The 17,587-nt window shown below is 47.3% G+C and overlaps 2 protein-coding genes across 2 annotated transcripts in view; both read left to right on the forward strand.

Annotated features, from left to right (window-relative positions):
- The window catches only part of ERICH2 (glutamate rich 2), a 51,281-nt gene that overhangs the window by 3,232 nt on the left and 30,462 nt on the right, over window positions 1–17,587 (forward strand). The window lies entirely within an intron of this gene.
- SP5 (Sp5 transcription factor) lies at window positions 5,815–8,284 on the forward strand. Its single transcript, XM_064514934.1, has 2 exons — window positions 5,815–6,508; window positions 6,765–8,284. Exons 1-2 carry the CDS (start codon window positions 6,458–6,460, stop codon window positions 7,809–7,811), a joined length of 1,098 nt encoding a protein of 365 aa, XP_064371004.1. The 5' UTR covers window positions 5,815–6,457; the 3' UTR covers window positions 7,812–8,284.

The following is a 17,587-nucleotide window of genomic DNA, read 5'->3' on the forward strand; positions in this document are numbered from 1 at the left end:
AGAGGAGACGGGTCACTTAAGAATTATAACTGAGGCTTTTCCCAGACTTCCTTGGGGACCCTGGCCTGAGGCGGCTGCCAAGAGGACTGTTGGTTTTAAAAATATCTTTTCTTACTGGCTCGCTAAATGGTTGCAATTGCCTGTGCCTCAGTGTTGCAAGTCAGTTGTGCTAGCTACGTGGAGGTCACCTGAGGGCTGCGGCACCACGTCCTGGGCCCGGGCCGGCGTTAGCACCGGCGCGGGGCTGCGTCTGGCCGGCCTCAGCTGGCCTCTGGCTAGCGGCACTGCTGGCTGTGCTGGCACCTCGGCCCTGGCCGCTGTGCCGGGCCGGTGGGCACTTTGATTTTGTAGTGCCTCTGGTTTCAACAGCGCTGAGAATGGCTTTTCTATGTCCCTTTCAAAAACTCTTCTGATGGGGGACACGTACCTAGTTGTCTTAGGTGTCCATTAGTGTATCTACTATTATATGTTTGTATATATGTATGCAGTACTGGAACAAGCTACCTTAAAAGCACTGTACAGAGAGGGTCTATAGAGAGGGTCTTCAGATTATTTTCCTTGGTGTGCAGAAAGTACCTCTTTCCCAAAACTCTTCCAATTGCATAGGCATGTCCCATATCTGTGTGTCTATTCAGACCCTCACAGTCCCGCTCTTGGGCTTTTTTCCTCCGGTCTTTTTTCTTTCACAGCTACAGTGAAGTTGTTGAAGATTTGTATAGGGCACCTATACTTTGTAAGAAAGGTTGTGGATTTGTTATATGCTCTTGTTCAGTGATCCTTGAAGAACAGGTTATTTTATCAGTGGTTCTGGTGACAAATATTACTATTAGAAAAAATTTAATCTTTTATGTACCAAAATATTCTAAAATTACAACAGAAGTTCGTTAAGTACCAGGTGTATTTCTACACTGTTGGATTAATCAGTTCAGTCAAATTGATAACAATGTGACAGCCGTATCATCAGCCAATATTAAAGTGTAGGCTGAGCAATGATCTTTCAGTCTAAACTTTGTGCTGTTTGCAGTTTTAACACAGTATAGGCAGAGACAGCTATTTAATTTGTGAATAAATGTACTAGATAACTAAAATTAATTACTATGAGACTCAGTTCTTAGATATTATACTGTTTCTAGTTAAAAAGATGCAAATAACAGTTTAATTACCTTTTCATTACATAGTGAATAATTACAATGTAAGAAAATAGTGCGTGTATGTGTATCTGTACTCATAAAAATATGATCCCATTCAGTCTTCCCCAGACAAATGTACTTGACCAAATATACACAAGCTTTTTTACCTAGTGGTTCCCAAAGTGAGAGGGCAAGCAGGGTGCACACAGCAGATCCTTTTCAGCTGCTCTCCAGATCTTGGCTTGCTTTCCATTTTATAGAAGTCCTTTTCTAGCTATTAGAGTTGTGAAGAAAATGCAGCAGCGTGTGCCAGAGGCAGAAAAGAGTTTCCAGAGAGTTTGAAACAGCCGTTTTGAACGGAAAGGGGTCCCAGGCATTCGTTCCAAGGGGTGCCAGTAATAACACTTTCAATATTGGTATAGTTACAACTCCGGCTGCTCTTTAAAGTATGGAAGCAAGGGGAGGAAATACATCCAAAAATGTTCACCAGGGTTCCCTAAGGCAGGAGGAGGAGTCAGAAAGGGCCAGCCAAGGATGGAGCAAAGACGAATACATTAAGATATTTAAACCTTTTAACAACAGGCAGTAAAACTGTAGTAAGGCATAAAATTTGTTTTACTTTTCTTGAAGGGCAGCTCAGCTTTCAGAAGTTTGGGAAATCCTGTATTAATCTTCCTGAAATCCAAACCCAGGCTGGGAAACGTTGAGGCAAGCCTTTAAATCCTAAATATGCCTTTGCATGTGCCTACCTTGTCTTTGTTTTTGTGTTTTTCCTTTGCATACACAAAGACAGGAAACTTCATAGGAAATTTTAATCTTTCTTCTATTTTCATTTCCTGCTGAGGTTCAAATTAAACTCTCTTAAAACTTTGGAGGTGTAATTGCATCGAAACTTTTGGTAATCTGAAGCCAGTACACAAGCTGTACACACTAGCGTGGTGAAAATGTGAACTGGTGACTTCTCCTGTTACATTTCTGTCAGTCATGTTGCCTAGCATAAAAATGTGAATATGCTTAAGTAAATAGTAATAATATTAATGGCACCAAACTTAGAACTTGAGGCGATCTATCCACACGTGCCTGGAGCTATAAATAGGTTAGTTTACCTTACTTCTGATGAAACTTTGTGGTGTTGTGGATAGGCAATTTCTTTTAGTGAAGCTTTAAACAGCCGATCACGGTCTGAGTGAGGAATGGTGTGGGGACGTGGCCTTTTGGAGCAAGCTTGTTTAAAGCCTGTTCAGGTTTAAAGCCTGACGCAGTCTCCTGGAGAACTTGCCTGGGAGACTTGGCTGAATGTTAATGCAGCTGTTCGCTTAAAAATGCGCTCGTTTCTGATTCTCAGTTGCAGTTGCTGAAGAACAGCGTTTCGTTTACGGCAGTCCTAAGTCCCCGAGCAGGGGCAGGCAGGTGGCTGAAGCCCACACGGACGCTCGGGGTCACGACTGGGATCTCCCCGGGAGGAGCCAAGGAGTGGGGGGCTCAGGGGAGGGCCTGGGGGGTCATGGGTGACTGTAGCCAGTGTTGGGGCAGGAAAATGCTCCGGGATAGGGGTATTCTGGGCCCATGAGGCAGACATACGGCAAAGCCCATGAAGGGGACTGCTGGCACCCAAACAGCTGTTATTCCCAAGTATTTCCTTCTTGGCTACTTCTTCAAACAAGGGTCCAAGGAGACCTGCATGGTCAGACAGGCACTCCAGGAAACTTGAACTTGAAAAATCCTGATTTTGAAAACATCTGTCTGTGAAGATGGTGGTGGTGACCCATGTTTTATATCCGCTGTCTTTAAATCACCCGTTAACATCTAACACAGCACAGCCTGGACCCCTCCAGCCTCATGGCTGTGGGGCAGCTTCAGGGCCGGAGGCAGCCGTTCCCTGCGGCCTGGACAGGCAGGCCGACAGAAAGGCGCAGCGCCAGCGCTGAGCCTGGCTCGGCACTGCGACACCCCCCCCCCCCCCCCCCATCCCCTGAGTCTTCGGGCTTCAGCTTTTTTTGTGAGGAAAAAAAGATAGTTTTAAAAAAAATCACCGGTCGAAAAACTGAGCAGAATTGCGCACGGCAGCCGCAGAGCAGCACCCGGCCGGGGTGTCGCCGCCTGCTTGAGCTGAGCCGCCCCTGCTGCGGGGGGTGCGGGGGCTGCGGGGGGTGCGGGGGGCTGCGGGGGGTGCGGGGGCTGCGGGGGGTGCGGGGGGCTGCGGGGAGTGCGGGGGGCTGCGCGGAGGCCGGGCCCTGCCGGGCTGTAGCAGCAGCCCGTTTCTCGGGGAAATAGTGCTTTTTGTGTGACTGAATTGACATTTGGCCTTGATACCTGCATCTCCTGATAACTGAAACAAATTTCTAGAATAAATACCGTACTTTGATCTTCCAGCCCTGCATTTTTAATGACAGCGCTGAACATCACTTCATTAAGAAGAAATTTCAGGAGACTGAAATGCTCCGAGTTTGAACACTAATTATTTGTACAGAAAATTATGACTGCAGCGTTTCATTATTCAGCCCACTGGTTTCTTCCAGAAATGAGAAATTATTCTGGATTTTTAAGTAGCATGCTTTCTCAGATGCCGATTTATGGCATCTTTGCTGTCACAACTGTATAGAAACTTGCCCAGTTTTCCACTAACTCTATTGTAATATGACAAATCATTTTGGTTATTCGAGATATCTGGGGAAATAGTGTACATTAAAGGCTGGGGAGAAGCTCGGGATGTTCAGTGCCCTCAGAACTATGTATTGACTGTCGCTTCCTTTGTAACTGTTTTTCGGGTCTTTCTCCAGGCAATTATGTTATAAAACGAATTAACAAAAATCGAGGTAGGAGTCAAATGGGGCTTCACGTGGACGAGCGGCGCTGGCCCGAGTTTCGGGATGTAGAGGCTTAGGGATGAGGCAGGCTGAGGTGTCCCGGTTTCCCCCGGATGGTCCTTTGCGGTTTCTCCGGGGAGCGCGGGGGCGTGCGGGGCCCCGCCGGCCTCGTCCCTCAGCTGCGGCCGCCCTGGCCGCGGCGGCGGCGCGGGTGCGCTTGTGCCCGGTGCTGCCGGCCGGGGCCGAGGGGGGTGCGCGCGTCTGTGCGTCCGTGTCCGTGTGTCCGTGTCCGTGTGTCCGTGTGTCCGTGTGTCCGTGTGTCCGTGTGCCCGCGCCTCGGTGCGCGCTGCCAGCGCCGGGTGCGAGGCTCCAGGTCCGCGTTACCGGCCCGGTGCAGCGGTCACCGGGCGCGGGGGAAGGGCTTGGGGCGGCTCCCGCCTGCGGGATCAGTGTTGCTGCTCCCCGGGACTCAGTGTGGAGCCGTGGGAGAGGACTTGGCACGTTAATCCCTTCAAAGAAACCGATCTAATTCAAGCCCTGCAACTCTTGGAAGTCTTTGAGAGGACAGTGATTGTTTCCACAGGAAAGCCAGATAAAGATCTCTGTGTGCTGGCGTTTAAAAAGGCTTCAGTGGCGGTGTGAATACAATTGAACCCGGCGACTGCTGGGAGGATCGAGTTACCTGGGCAAACAGCTCCGGAGAGCCAGAGCCACCCGTATCTGCCCGGAAGGGGATTTTCTCCCCGAGATACGACCGAGCGTCCGCGTTTGGTATCTGTCCAGACAGGGCGGCTTACACGCGGGGCGGCCTCGGAGCAGGCGGGGCAGCGGCCAGGAGAGCAGCGCGTTTGCGGGCCCCGCCGGGGGGGTGCGGAGCCCGGGGGGGGTGCGGAGCCCGGGGGGGGGTGCGGAGCCCCGCGGGGGGGTGCGGAGCCCGGGGGGGGTGCGGAGCGGGGGTGGGGGTGCGGAGCCCGAGCGGGGGGTGCGGAGCCCCGCGGGGGGGTGCGGAGCCCGGGGGGGGTGCGGAGCCCGGGGTGGGGGTGCGGAGCCCCGCGGGGGGGTGCGGAGCCCCGCCTGCCCCTGGCTGCGCGGCGCGGCGGGTCGCCCAGCTCGGCAAACACTGGCGGCAGCGGCGGGCGGTGGCGCGGGGCTGCGACCCAGATGTGCCTGGCGGTGGTTGCGGGGGGAGGATGTTCCTGCACGTGGGCAGAAGAAAGGTTAGATTATTTTATGCACACACACATATATGCATATATGTATTTATAACCCGAAAGGTGAGGGGGTGAGGGAGCAGAGCCCCCAGCGCTGAGTTTGGTTCCCTTGCAGGAGGTCAGGGGGAGGGTGGCGGCGGAGACCTGGGTAATAGTTTCCAGGTTCCCCAGCAGCTCCCCCTCCTACACAGGTTCTGCCACGCTGCCGCAGTTCAAGCAGGGTAGCTGGAGCCATCGAAAGGAGCCAGCCTGCTGCGTAAATACATCCCGCCTCGAAAAAACACTATCAAGAGAGACTCCTATCTTCATTTAAAGCAATTACGTTTTTTTTACACCCGGCTCCCGCTAGGGAAGAGGAAACTTTTCCGTGCCGGGCCTCGGCTGGTTGGTTGGTTGGTTGCCGGAGTTTCTCGTGCCGGTTGCCCCGAGCCGTCGCCGCGCAAAGCCCGGGGCCAGCACAGGCACGGCAAAATGAAACCAAACCCAGCTGCCAGGGGGAAAATGTGCGGTTGTTTGCGGAGTGACGCCGAGGGCGCTCTCCTCTTCCTCGGGGGAAGGCGGCGGGCGGGCGGGCGGGCGGGCAGGAACCAGCAGTTCCTCCGGGGAAGTTTTACCGCGGGGATCTGCCAGCCCCGATCAGGTGAACTCGCTGTGTCCCCGATAGTGCTTGGAGGCATCGAGCCCTGCCAGCGGAATCCGGGGGCAGATTTCTCGGGCGATAACAAAGACACACAGTCACTTCAGGGCTCTGCCACAAATCCTTAATTGCAAAAAAAAAAAAAGAAGAAGAAGAAGGGGGGGATCCAGTGTCTTGCACATCCAGTGCGAGGGTCTCCAGGCGGTAAGGGGTCCTTTGATCAAGAAAATCCAATTATTTGTGTATATACATTTCCCACATAGTGATTACTTCATTAATTGTCCCGCCTTTATCTCCTCCCTTCCCATCCCCCCTAATAATCAGTTCTTTTATCCCGACCAACAAACACACCATAGGAGCTTTGTGGATTCAAAGGATTTGCTTTCGCTTCTGAAAGAGCCGCTATTCTTTGATGATTGGGTAGCGGCAAACTTCAAAGCCGTAAATCTTCCCTCTGACTGGCTGGCGGCCCCGCAAAGTCCTTATCAAATTCTTGGAGGTGATCCTGGAGCCGGCAGACCGTCCGCGCAGATCGCGCCGCGCGGGGGGCGCCGCGGCCGCGCGGGCCGGAGCCAGGGGGAGACCGCGCAGCCCGCGTCCGCCCCTCGGCGCCTCCATGCCGCGGCCCTGCCCCGGCGCCCTGCCCTCGCCGCGCCGGCGCCGGCGCTAGCCATGGCCGCCGTGGCCGTGCTCCGCAACGACTCCCTGCAGGCTTTCCTCCAGGTCAGTGCCGCGCACGGGGCGGGCGGCGGCGGCCCCGCGCGCGGGCAGAGGCGCCGCAACTCGCCGCGGGGCGCCCGCGCGGCCGGGGGCTCCGGGCGGCGTCCCGGCGCGGCGAGGGGCCGCCCGCCGCCCTCGGGAGCGCGGTGCCGGCGGCGGAGCGGAGCGGAGCGGGGCGGCGCGGCCCCGCGCGGGGCGCGAAACTTGGCGCGGGCGCCGGCGGCGCGAGTAACGCGCTCTCCCGGTGCCTCCCGCGCAGGACCGCACGCCCAGCGCCTCCCCGGACGTGGCCAAGCACTCGCCGCTGGCGCTGCTGGCCGCCACCTGCAGCCGCATCGGGCAGCCGGGCGCCGCCGCCGCGGACTTCCTGCAGGTCTCCTACGACCCGGCGCTGGGATCGCCGTCCAGGCTCTTCCACCCGTGGGGCGGCGAGATGCCGGCGCACTCGCCGGGGGCGCTGCCGCCGCCGCACCCCAGCCTGGGGCTGACGCCGCAGAAGAGCCACCTGCAGCCCTCCTTCGGCGGGGCGCACGAGCTGCCGCTCACCCCCCCCGCCGACCCCTCCTACCCCTACGAGTTCTCCCCCGTCAAGGTGCTGCCCTCCTCCATGGCGGCGCTGCCGTCCAGCTGCGCCCCCGCCTACGTGCCCTACGCGGCGCAGGCCGCGCTGCCGCCCGGCTACTCCAACCTGCTGCCGCCGGCGCCGCCCTGCCGGCAGCTCTCGCCCAACCCGCCGCCCGACGACATCCCCTGGTGGAGCCTCCAGCAGGCGGGCGCCGCGGGCGGCTGCGGCCACCGCTTCCCCGCCGCGCTGCAGCGCGGGCTGGTGCTGGGCCACTCGGACTTGGCGCAGTACCAGACGCAGATCGCCGCCCTGCTGCAGACCAAGTCTCCCCTGGCGGCCACGGCCAGGAGGTGCCGCCGCTGCCGCTGCCCCAACTGCCAGTCGGCGGCGGGCGGCGCCCCGGAGGCGGAGCCGGGCAAGAAGAAGCAGCACATCTGCCACGTCCCCGGCTGCGGCAAGGTGTACGGCAAGACGTCGCACCTGAAGGCGCACCTGCGCTGGCACACGGGCGAGCGGCCCTTCGTCTGCAACTGGCTCTTCTGCGGCAAGAGCTTCACCCGCTCCGACGAGCTGCAGCGGCACCTGCGGACTCACACGGGCGAGAAGCGCTTCGTGTGCCCCGAGTGCGGCAAGCGCTTCATGCGCAGCGACCACCTCGCCAAGCACGTCAAGACCCACCAGAACAAGAAGCTCAAGGCGGCGGCGGACGGCGTCAAGCGGGAGGACGGCCGCGACCCGTGACCGCCGCGCCGGGACGAGGGGCCCCGCGGGCGGACGGGCGGGCGGCTCGCGGGCTCGGCCGGCCCCGGCCCCGGCGGCGGGACGGCGGCGGCCGCGGCCCCGCGACTGGACGCTGCGGGGGGCTGGGCCGCACCGGGACGGGCGCCGCCGCCCCTTCGCCCCGCGGCGGGAGCGGGGCCGGGGCCGGGGCCGCTGCCTGAGGGGCCGGAGCGGTCGCGGGGGGGGCTCGCGGGCGTCTGGGCGGGGGGCGGCGGTGAGGCCAGCCCGGAGACCGGTCCTCGCTACTTTCAGGGGAAAAGACTGAACTTTTGTGTACAGCTTATTTAATAGTTTCGTTTGAATACACGTGTTTTTTTCCTTGTCCTTGGCTCCATGCGGGGGCTCCAGCATGAGATGTTTCTGTACAGCGACCTGCGACTGCAGCGTGAAAATAAACACGTTAACACTGGGGTCACGTTGGGAAGACCCACTGAGTCGGTCTCATTTGATCTTTTCTTCCCCGAAGGCTTCACAAAGCGGCCCCGGCGCAAGAGCGACTTTCGTCTACCCAGCGCGGACGGAGGCGGCGGCGGCGCGCGCGGCGCCTTCCCGCCCTTTCCCGCCGCGGCCGTTGGGCGCTGAGGCGCGGCCGTTGGGCGCTGAGGCGCGGCGCGGGCTGGCCGTGGCCGTAGCCTGCCCCTACCGGGGGCTCGGCGCCCGCCGACCCGGGAGAGCCGCGCGGCAGCTGCGCTTGGTAAACATCTTTAAAACCGCTAGCTCTTTCGGACTGGTGTTGACCTGGAGTTTTGTTTGTTTTTCTGCTCTGCACGTGAAGCCATAAGCGCAAAAGAGGAACACGAGGCAGATACTGGGAACCGTTCTGCAGCTCAGTTACTACGAACTCGGTTTTAAATTTGAGTAAAGGTTGGCAGTAGTCGAGGTTAGGAGCCCTTCTGAAGAGAAATCCAGGGCAGTATGATACAGGGGGCCTGCTACTGCTAGCCTTTTGCTGCCTGGTGTCTGTGGCAGAGTTCAGCCAAAACATACTTTATGTATGTTGGTTTTTCTGTAACCCTTACAGAATTTTAGAGATAAGATAAAAAGCTTGTTATCCCTCCCTTACAGTATGCCAAAATATAGGTGTTCTTCTGCATATGTGAAGATATTTGGCACAAAGCTACTTAAAAATATTCAGTATGCTGTTACACCTTTTATTATTGGACATCATGTAAGTATAAATTTAGTCATATGTTACTTTTGGAAAACTTAATTGAAGATAACGGCTATATTTACCGTAGCAATTTCCCTACTTTTTTTTTTTTTTTTACAGAAAAATGTATAACCCAAGCATATGAGGAACGTGATTAATCATTTGCTAAATTTTTCTTGTTAACATAGAGAATATATTATTGGTTCTTTATATTTTTACCACATTGGCTCTCTTCACTGGTTATATAATGAGACAGTCAAATAAAAAATGCCATCTGAAACTTCACTCAAACTAATTTGGAGCCAGTCAGCCTCACATGGGTTCCTCTGGTGGTGGCTGTAAAACAAGCTTTGGCACAACCGTAATTACAGAGATACTCTTTGCCATAAAATTTTGAATCAAGAAAAGTAGCAGCTGTATAAATGTTTATAATGATAGAATATGTAAAACTGATGTATTTATATATGTGTCAAATTCTGGAAAGAATATATTCTGTCTGGAAATGAGATGCAATGATACCACCAGAACCTCAGTGTCTGAAATAACGGGCAGTTAATGTACAATTAGCATGGTACAGCTATTCAACAACCTGTTTATGATCCTGGATTATTTTCTGACACCATATTTTTAGGGTCAGTTTATCAAATTAATAACCAAGCAGTTATCTTCTCTACTATGAAAGAATCTTCTGTAACCTATTTATTACAGAATGCCTTCTGAGAAATACCTTTGGTTTGACTGGTTAGAATTCTTTTGCCAAAAACTGGAAGCATGTTGCTGAGAAATATAAGTAGAAAATACCTTTAGTGTTACAGAATGAGTGATGACAATGGAGGAAATAACAGATGGACCCTATCCAGAAGTCCTCACTCAAAGAAGTCTTGAGACAAGGTCATGTCTCATTTAATACTGACGTTTAAATATGTCAGTGGAAATAACATAATGTTTCTGTTTTTTGAAATGTTTCCTGGTATACAGTGGAAACTGCTCCTCTTTCCTTTTTTTGGAATGAAGTTACGTTAAGCATGTAACAGGATGAATGAGTGGCCAACAATATGTAGAAAAGAGTGTTTGGATTCAAGACTGCTTTAAAAATAATTTGTTGCACTAAATAGTCTTTCAATTCTATATTCAGTTCAGACCTACTGTACTGGACAGTTCTGGAAAGTGCTTTTGTTGATAGCAGTGGAGAGGAAATGACAGTATCCTACAATACGAAAGATCCACTTAGCAGTTAGAATAATGGACTTCAGTGTTGCCACAGGATAATGGCCTTTCACTGCTAAGTAAGTGCCAAGATCAAGATGAAGTATTGATGTGAGGTGAAGCAATATATTGGCTGGTCTTTTGGCACACGTGTAGTCTGAGTAGGAACTGGAGAACAACTGTTTATGACGCTCATTAAAATGGCTTTGCCCTGTTGCAGCAGAACTAACTAGTGTAAAATAGTTTGATGATCGTAGACATGACGATTTCTAAGCTAGACTACTACAGAAAGTCGTCTTCAATTAGATGACAAACTGAATTTACACAGCCTCTATATTGTCTCGTCTAGCCAGACTTATTTTGTGTTCTTGTTCATTCCTCACAACAGAATTTGTACTGAAATACTGAAAGTTTTACCACTGACTTAATTACTTGCAGGATCATGCTTCAGGATTTAAGCAAAAGAACACAGCCCAGGCAGTGCCAGCACCATGTCAAAGGTGTGTGGGGGGTATGATTTTTTAAAAAAAAAAAAGTAATGGCATGTTGTAGCAGATGCATCATGTATAATATCTACTTTTAAAGCATGAGAGTACACAGGTGAAAAACATGTACAATCAAAATGAGAAGGAGGCAGAGAGGCATTGAAGTGAAAACTCATGGTGATGTCAAATGCTAATGAAAATCTAGATACGTGAGAATAGCACAAACCCCCAGCCAAAATCACACAAAAAATGTAAAAAAAAAACCCCAAAATTAGGAACACGAGGTAAGCAAAAGTAGCAATTTAGAATTTAAACAAATAATGAAATATTATTTCTCTCTGAAGGTTTTAAATAGCTCATTGGAAAAAGAGGACATATCCATTATAGCTGTTTCAGATTCATCTCTAAATAGCTAAATCATATGATAGCTTTTCAGTTGAAATCATGAAACTTTTATAGTAATATGGCATTTAAATATACATGTGACCTTTCTGATGTATGGGTAGAGCGTTATAAAAATATATTGCTTACATTTCAAGAATTTATTTCTAGCTCACAAATTGCACTCTATAATAAAATTAACTTTTAATTTTGCATTTGCAAAATACATTTTATACTTTTAGCTGTTTCCAATCAACCAGAACAGCTGTTCACTTTATAAAATTAAATGATTAATATTCTTTTTAATTATACATTTTGAGTACATATGCTGCTCAAGGTCAATTCAGTTCTGAATTTTAAATCTTAAATGTCATTGGTATAATAGACACATCATATAAGCTAATTCATTTCATAGTTAATTCTAATTAATTTTTACAAAACAGTCATGATATGGTTTAAAAACCTAAGGTTTGGCATGTTTTCTGTGTTGAAAAGTGACTTTCACACTTGGGCAAACTTCTAAGAGGAGAACATTTAAAAACAAACAAACATGTTTTTCCTCAGATTATTTGTTCGTATTGGCTTGAATAAGACTTTCACAAAAGAGTGTTGCAGGGTTCAGCTTTTAGTCCTCACTGACCAGATACTTATTGCAGTAATCCAACACAAGTATAAACTCATAAATCCTCAAATACTCTTACAGGAATAAGCATAACAGAAATTTACCTGCCAAAAGTTTCTTTTCTAGATGCATTAGAAGAGAAACTAAAGATGCCTCTTCCATAAGGTAAATAAAAGTGACAAAGCTTGGGATTGGGTTGATGGTTTTGCTTCAAGAAGGATAAAACATTTTGGTTTTTTAATCTAATTTTTTTTTATAATGTCATAGAACTGCTGGCTTTAGCTGAAATAGTAGTTCTTGGTCTACTAGTTACAATACTGAGAAATTCATTTTTATTAAGAAATGGGAAATTTTGCATAAAACTAGTATCAGAATAAGGGGCTGTGTTCTAAACTGTCTCAAACCATTTTTTCACATTATTTTGGATGGATCCTGTTTTAGGAGTGCTCCTGTTTTGTCTTCCGGATACCACATTTTTTTCAACTTCCTTTATTTCCTGTTGTAAATTTCTGTTTGTTCAATATTGCTATGAGTCCTTTGTGACTTTTCAGCTGAACCAGATATAGTGCTTGTCAGCAGTGCTTTCAAACTACTTTAGGTGATATATCTATCCTAAAACCATCGCTGTGTGATTCTTCTTTCCATGAGATTGAATTAGAGATGCTATTTGTTGAAAGAAGTATTTAACCTAAAAGTATTTGCAGATTTTGAGAGACTGCATTAAATTTTAAAGTCATTAGAACTTAACTATTTCAAATTGTAAATTCTCAGTTATGTCTGATGTTAGTCTTGAATACTGAAGAAAAAGGGAATATAAAATACTGATATCTTGTTACTTTTTTATCAGATGAAAGATACATTTGCTATTATTCAGTGATATTTCAAGGTTTTTGGCACACCACTCATTTCATAAACAGGGTAAAATGATTGCTGTGCTAATAGCTGCGCAATATCTAGGCACTTTTAAACGAGTCTTGTTACATTTCATAGGTCTTATCACCTTATCCCTGTACTTCTGAGTGAGTGGTGAGAAACAAAAGTAATAATACCTAGTTTATTGTCATAAAATCATGTTTCACTATAGAACCTTGTTTGTTTGTTTGTTTCTACAGTTATTTTATACTTTTTATGAGGTTCTTGTGAATTCTCTGGTAAAGATGTGGCCTCTGTTACTCTGGCACAAGACGAAATCGACTCAAAGCATCTCTTAGATTTTCCTGCCAAACTTTTTAAAAATACTTATCACTCAGGCTCCCTAACACTTTCAGACTAATGATCTTCAAAGCAAGACTTTCCTCCAAAAGGCTGTCCTAGCACATATATTTAATAACTTTGCATTTAAACAGCATCCAGGTCACCAAAGGCCTTGAAGTGGGCAGCAACCAGTGAGGCTCACAATTGTCAGGTGAGTGTTGTGTGCATCATAGAGGAGCAGGATCCAAGGCCAGGGCTGGTTGAATGAGTAATCTGGGTCATAGCAAATCAGCAGAAGTGCATGCAATTTAAAGGTTCTTTTAACTAAGTTTGCTGTTTTTATTCCTTGTTAATATTTACTCTGAACTGTTTTGAAGTCATATAGGTGTTTCATTATGGATAATGAAAACCAAAGAAAACATGTATTTTGACCTGTGATTGGCAAGTCAGTGGGAGTCTATAGATAGTGAGATTTGACCTTTAACCTGGAGACCATTGATCCTGTTTTTCTTCTCATGATCTCTTAATTTTTTGAGGGAGACATTTACTTGAGTACACAAAATCCCAGTGTGTCCCTGACCCAGCTCTGGTGATTACAGTGCTAGTTAGCCATGTTTATAAGGGGAGCCCAACCTAACGCTGCGTACAAATCCTGTCTGCTAGTTGAGAAAGGTTACAGATAGCACTGAAGGACAGCTAGATCCGTCTCATTTTCAGGTGGATGTGTAGTGAATCCCATGCTAAAATGTACTGAAGTTAGTGGCCAAGTGCTCTGAACAGTTGATGAGTCTGTACTTGGGTATGGACTCAGTCAGTATTGAGTGAAAAATATATATGCACCCTTTTAATGATGCAAAGGCTCTGTACTGAGTCTCTGTATAGGTTCAGGATTCTCCATTTGTGGTAATAAGGCTAGAATTAACTTGCATCTTGCAACTTTTCTGTTCATTTAATTGAACTTCCAAAGATACCATATTAATCCTGTTTACAGTATCTACTTCCCTTTAGCTCGGTTTGCATGAGGAAGAGTTTACCAGTATAAAAATATTGTACTCTAGAAGCCATTTTAGTGTGTGCATCACTGTAGTGACCCTTCCTCACACCTTTTCCTCCTCTCCACCAGAGTAGAACTGAAGAAAAAGTGCTGTCTTGTCCATATAGCTGCATCTATAATAGAGTCTTCTGCTGGTGCAGATATCTCAGTTAAGGGTTACATTTTTTTCACCCCCATGATCGGCATGGGTGTGCCAGCAGCAGCATGTGGTGGAAGCCTGGTCTGCCTCATCCTCAGAAGAACACAGACTTTTTACGGTTTGCATTTAATTGTTCTAGCTAGCCTAACGGTGTAATATAACCTCTGCCTTAAGGCAGGAACCTTTGTAGCCTCCATCTAGTGCATTATCTTAATCCCCCCTCTCTAGGGCAGCAGTCACTAGCTTTTGCCAGCCATTGATGCCAATGCCGAGCAAGCAACTCGCTTCAGGCAACACCATGTTTTGCCCTTTCTGTCAGCCTGTGCTGTAATAGAGGCAGTCCTGTTTACATTTGTAATTTCCTGTTGCCAGTTAATCACAGACTTCTTCCATGATAGTGACTGAGATGTCCCAAACTGAGTATCATGTCACCATAGAATTTAGTATGGGAAGAAAGACGTAATGCAAGAGAAAAAAAATGTAGGAGATGATTTTTTTGAGAAGGAAAACAGGGGAAAGGATAAGAGAAAATAATACTTAAACATGATAAATTGTGATTTTACCTAAGTTAAATATTTCTAATTACAAATAGCCGTATCACCATCTCCATGCAAAAACAATAATTTGTGCTTATAATATTTTTGTGTTATTAAAAGGTAGGCTTGTCTGTAAAAACAATATATTCCTGTCATCTCTAAATCCTATTCTTTATAGCAGTACTGAGCTGCTTAAGCAAAGTTCCAGTATTAACCCATATACTACTCAAAAACATTTTTCATTTTCCTTTTTAACATGAACCAGCCATCACAGAGCATGGTTTTTAAAACAGGCTCTAATTATAAAGCAGGTTAAAAGAAATTTTATTAGAGCAAAGCCCACATCTTCACTTGGCGTCATACCCCACATGCTTTATTCAGGATCAGATGGTCTGCCTGTGATCTCCACATGCAGATCGCTCATCTGTGTGGAAAGGAGATGTCAGTCACACTGCTATGTGTGCCCCCTTATTTAGGCAGCGCTCCACAAGCCTAGGATGCACATGTGAAGGACATAAATGAAAATGCGCACTATTCCCTCACTAAAGATTAGCCAGGAAAGATAACGCAGCCTGAGAATGTTACATCTTCTCAGCCAATATAAGTTAATCCTGAAGGAATACAGAAATGGCTTTGTTTCTTCCATTCACGTATGAATAATTTGCTTTCCAGAATGGCCAGGAACAGTGGTAGTGCTTTGCCTTTGCTGAGCCCTGCAAGGACCAACCAAACACTTGATGTCTGCATACTTTACTTATTATAAAACACTGCATATTCACCTTAGCTAAATACAGAAGGTCCTTTCTTCTCAGCATTACATGATCCTTTAGCTGTGTGGCTTCGCTGACTCTTTCTGTTCATTTGCTCTGAAAGAACTCAAATAAATAGTTTTAAACAAGCAAAGATTACACTTTTATATTTTCCAAAATATTAACCAAATCTTCTTATGTCCCCACATGAGACCTTAGGCTATGTCTGAGCTTCTTAATAAAATGCTTGAATGAATTGTATAATGACGTTGACAAGCTATTTGCAAAGTACTGTAATCAAAGGTATGTTCAGTGCTTGAAAAGTTAGAAGGAGATAGCAGAACAGTGAGCAATCTTGTCAGGGGAAGTAGGTTCTCTGTAATGCTATGTTAAACTGGCCAGAGCAACTCAGTTAGTTCATGTAAACACTGAAACTGTAACTCTGCTACCCAGTGGCATCTCGAATGCAAAGAACGACAATGCTGAACATGCTCCACACATCCCAGCATTCCACAGGGATGCGGATTCTTTTCTCGTTGGAGGAAGGGCCTGTACGAGTCATAACCACAGAGGAGAGATGATGTTCGTGGATCCGAATATCGTTTCTCTTCCATTAAGTGGGAGGGTGAGGCAACAGAAGACAAAACAGCTAGGGAATCTCTCTTTTGAATAGGTCACATTTTCTACCATTTGCTGGGTGAGGTGGGGCAAATAAGAAGAACCCTCTGCTCCTGCTCACAAATATCAATGTGAAAAAAAGACTCCCAGTTCCCTTCTCTATTCCCTCCTGAATGCAGAGAGGAGAAAAAGACCCAAGAATTCTTAGAAATATTCAGCTGATTCACTCCTCCCAGTTTTCCCTTGTCCATAAGAGTTGATTTTACAGCCCCAAGCTTCTCTGTAATAGGGAGTTCCTGTACACAGCTGTTACATTGCCTTCGTGGAGTTTGTGCCCTCTCCCTTCCCCCAAATAGAAATCATCGTGCAGTTATGCTATTTTAGAATGCCTAGGTACATACGAAGAAAAAAGTTTCCTAAGCTAAATACAATGGTAGCAGAATACCAAAACCACTAAGACTTAAATGTTGGAATTACCATTTAGTTTTAACATTCAGTTATTTTTCTTGTTAGAACCACAGTTTTAATCAGCTAAGAAATATTAAATGTTAAACCGTTGGTAAAGCAGAATAGTATGTTACATTAAAATCATTCTTTATAAAGTACCTAAGTACATTAGAAGCTCATTTCTCTTTTTATCATATGCATTTATTCATCCTATACTTTAAAATAAGTGATAGGTATTAGCTATACTAAGCAGATTTGGATTCTGATCTAGATATTAAAACCTCTGCCACTTACTTTGTTCAAGAAAAGGAAAGGAGGAGGGTAAGTTTAGCCATATTTTTAATAAGCTACAGCAATTAGATATTTTGAATACTCGGAATGATGTATTAGGGTTATACAATTATTCGGTTTGTTCAGTTGCTTCTAAATACACTTGAGAACCAGCTCCTAATTAAGATACACAGACTATCAAAGATGCAAAACTTAGATGTTGGTAGAAACAATTAGAATGATGATACAGGCTTAGATTCCCCGTGGTTTTTGTACAGATCTGCAAGACAGATTAGGGTGTGGGCACGTGGAATTCTCTGTCTCTGCCCAAGGTCCAGGAGCAACTGCAGTACTCGGGTGCCCTGCAGGGACACGAGCCACCCCAGAGCTGGTGGGAGGCTCTGGGACATGGTTCCGTTTTCTCCAAAAAGCACCTGAGCCAACCATACTCTGACAAAATGAGCTTTAACCTTCAAGGGAATTACTCTGTATACGCATTGCCACTGCCAATAAGAAATTGTTCCTCTGAATGCCTAATTCCTTCTGGGGAGCAATAGTCTGGGGATGCTGCAGGCCTCCTCTTGCTCCCGTGGCCAGACTGTCAAATCACATCAGAGCCTATTTTAATTTCTACCTACAGAGCATGTGCCAATTACACGTTAATTATTTGTTCTTTCAATTTAAATAATGTTACTTCCTGTTTAAAGGATATGAGAGGAAAGCACAGCATACAGCAAAGCACATTTTATAAAATAGGATAAGATAAATGATCCAAATAAAATTACCTCCGATTATAGACATGCTTCGCACCCTTAAAATAATAGACTATGTAATATACTATCCTTAATATGTCCTGAATGTCTTGCTCTTGATCTCAAAACCAAAG

The sequence above is a fragment of the Dromaius novaehollandiae genome, chromosome 7 (assembly GCF_036370855.1).
Source record: "Dromaius novaehollandiae isolate bDroNov1 chromosome 7, bDroNov1.hap1, whole genome shotgun sequence".
NCBI lineage: Eukaryota > Metazoa > Chordata > Aves > Casuariiformes > Dromaiidae > Dromaius > Dromaius novaehollandiae.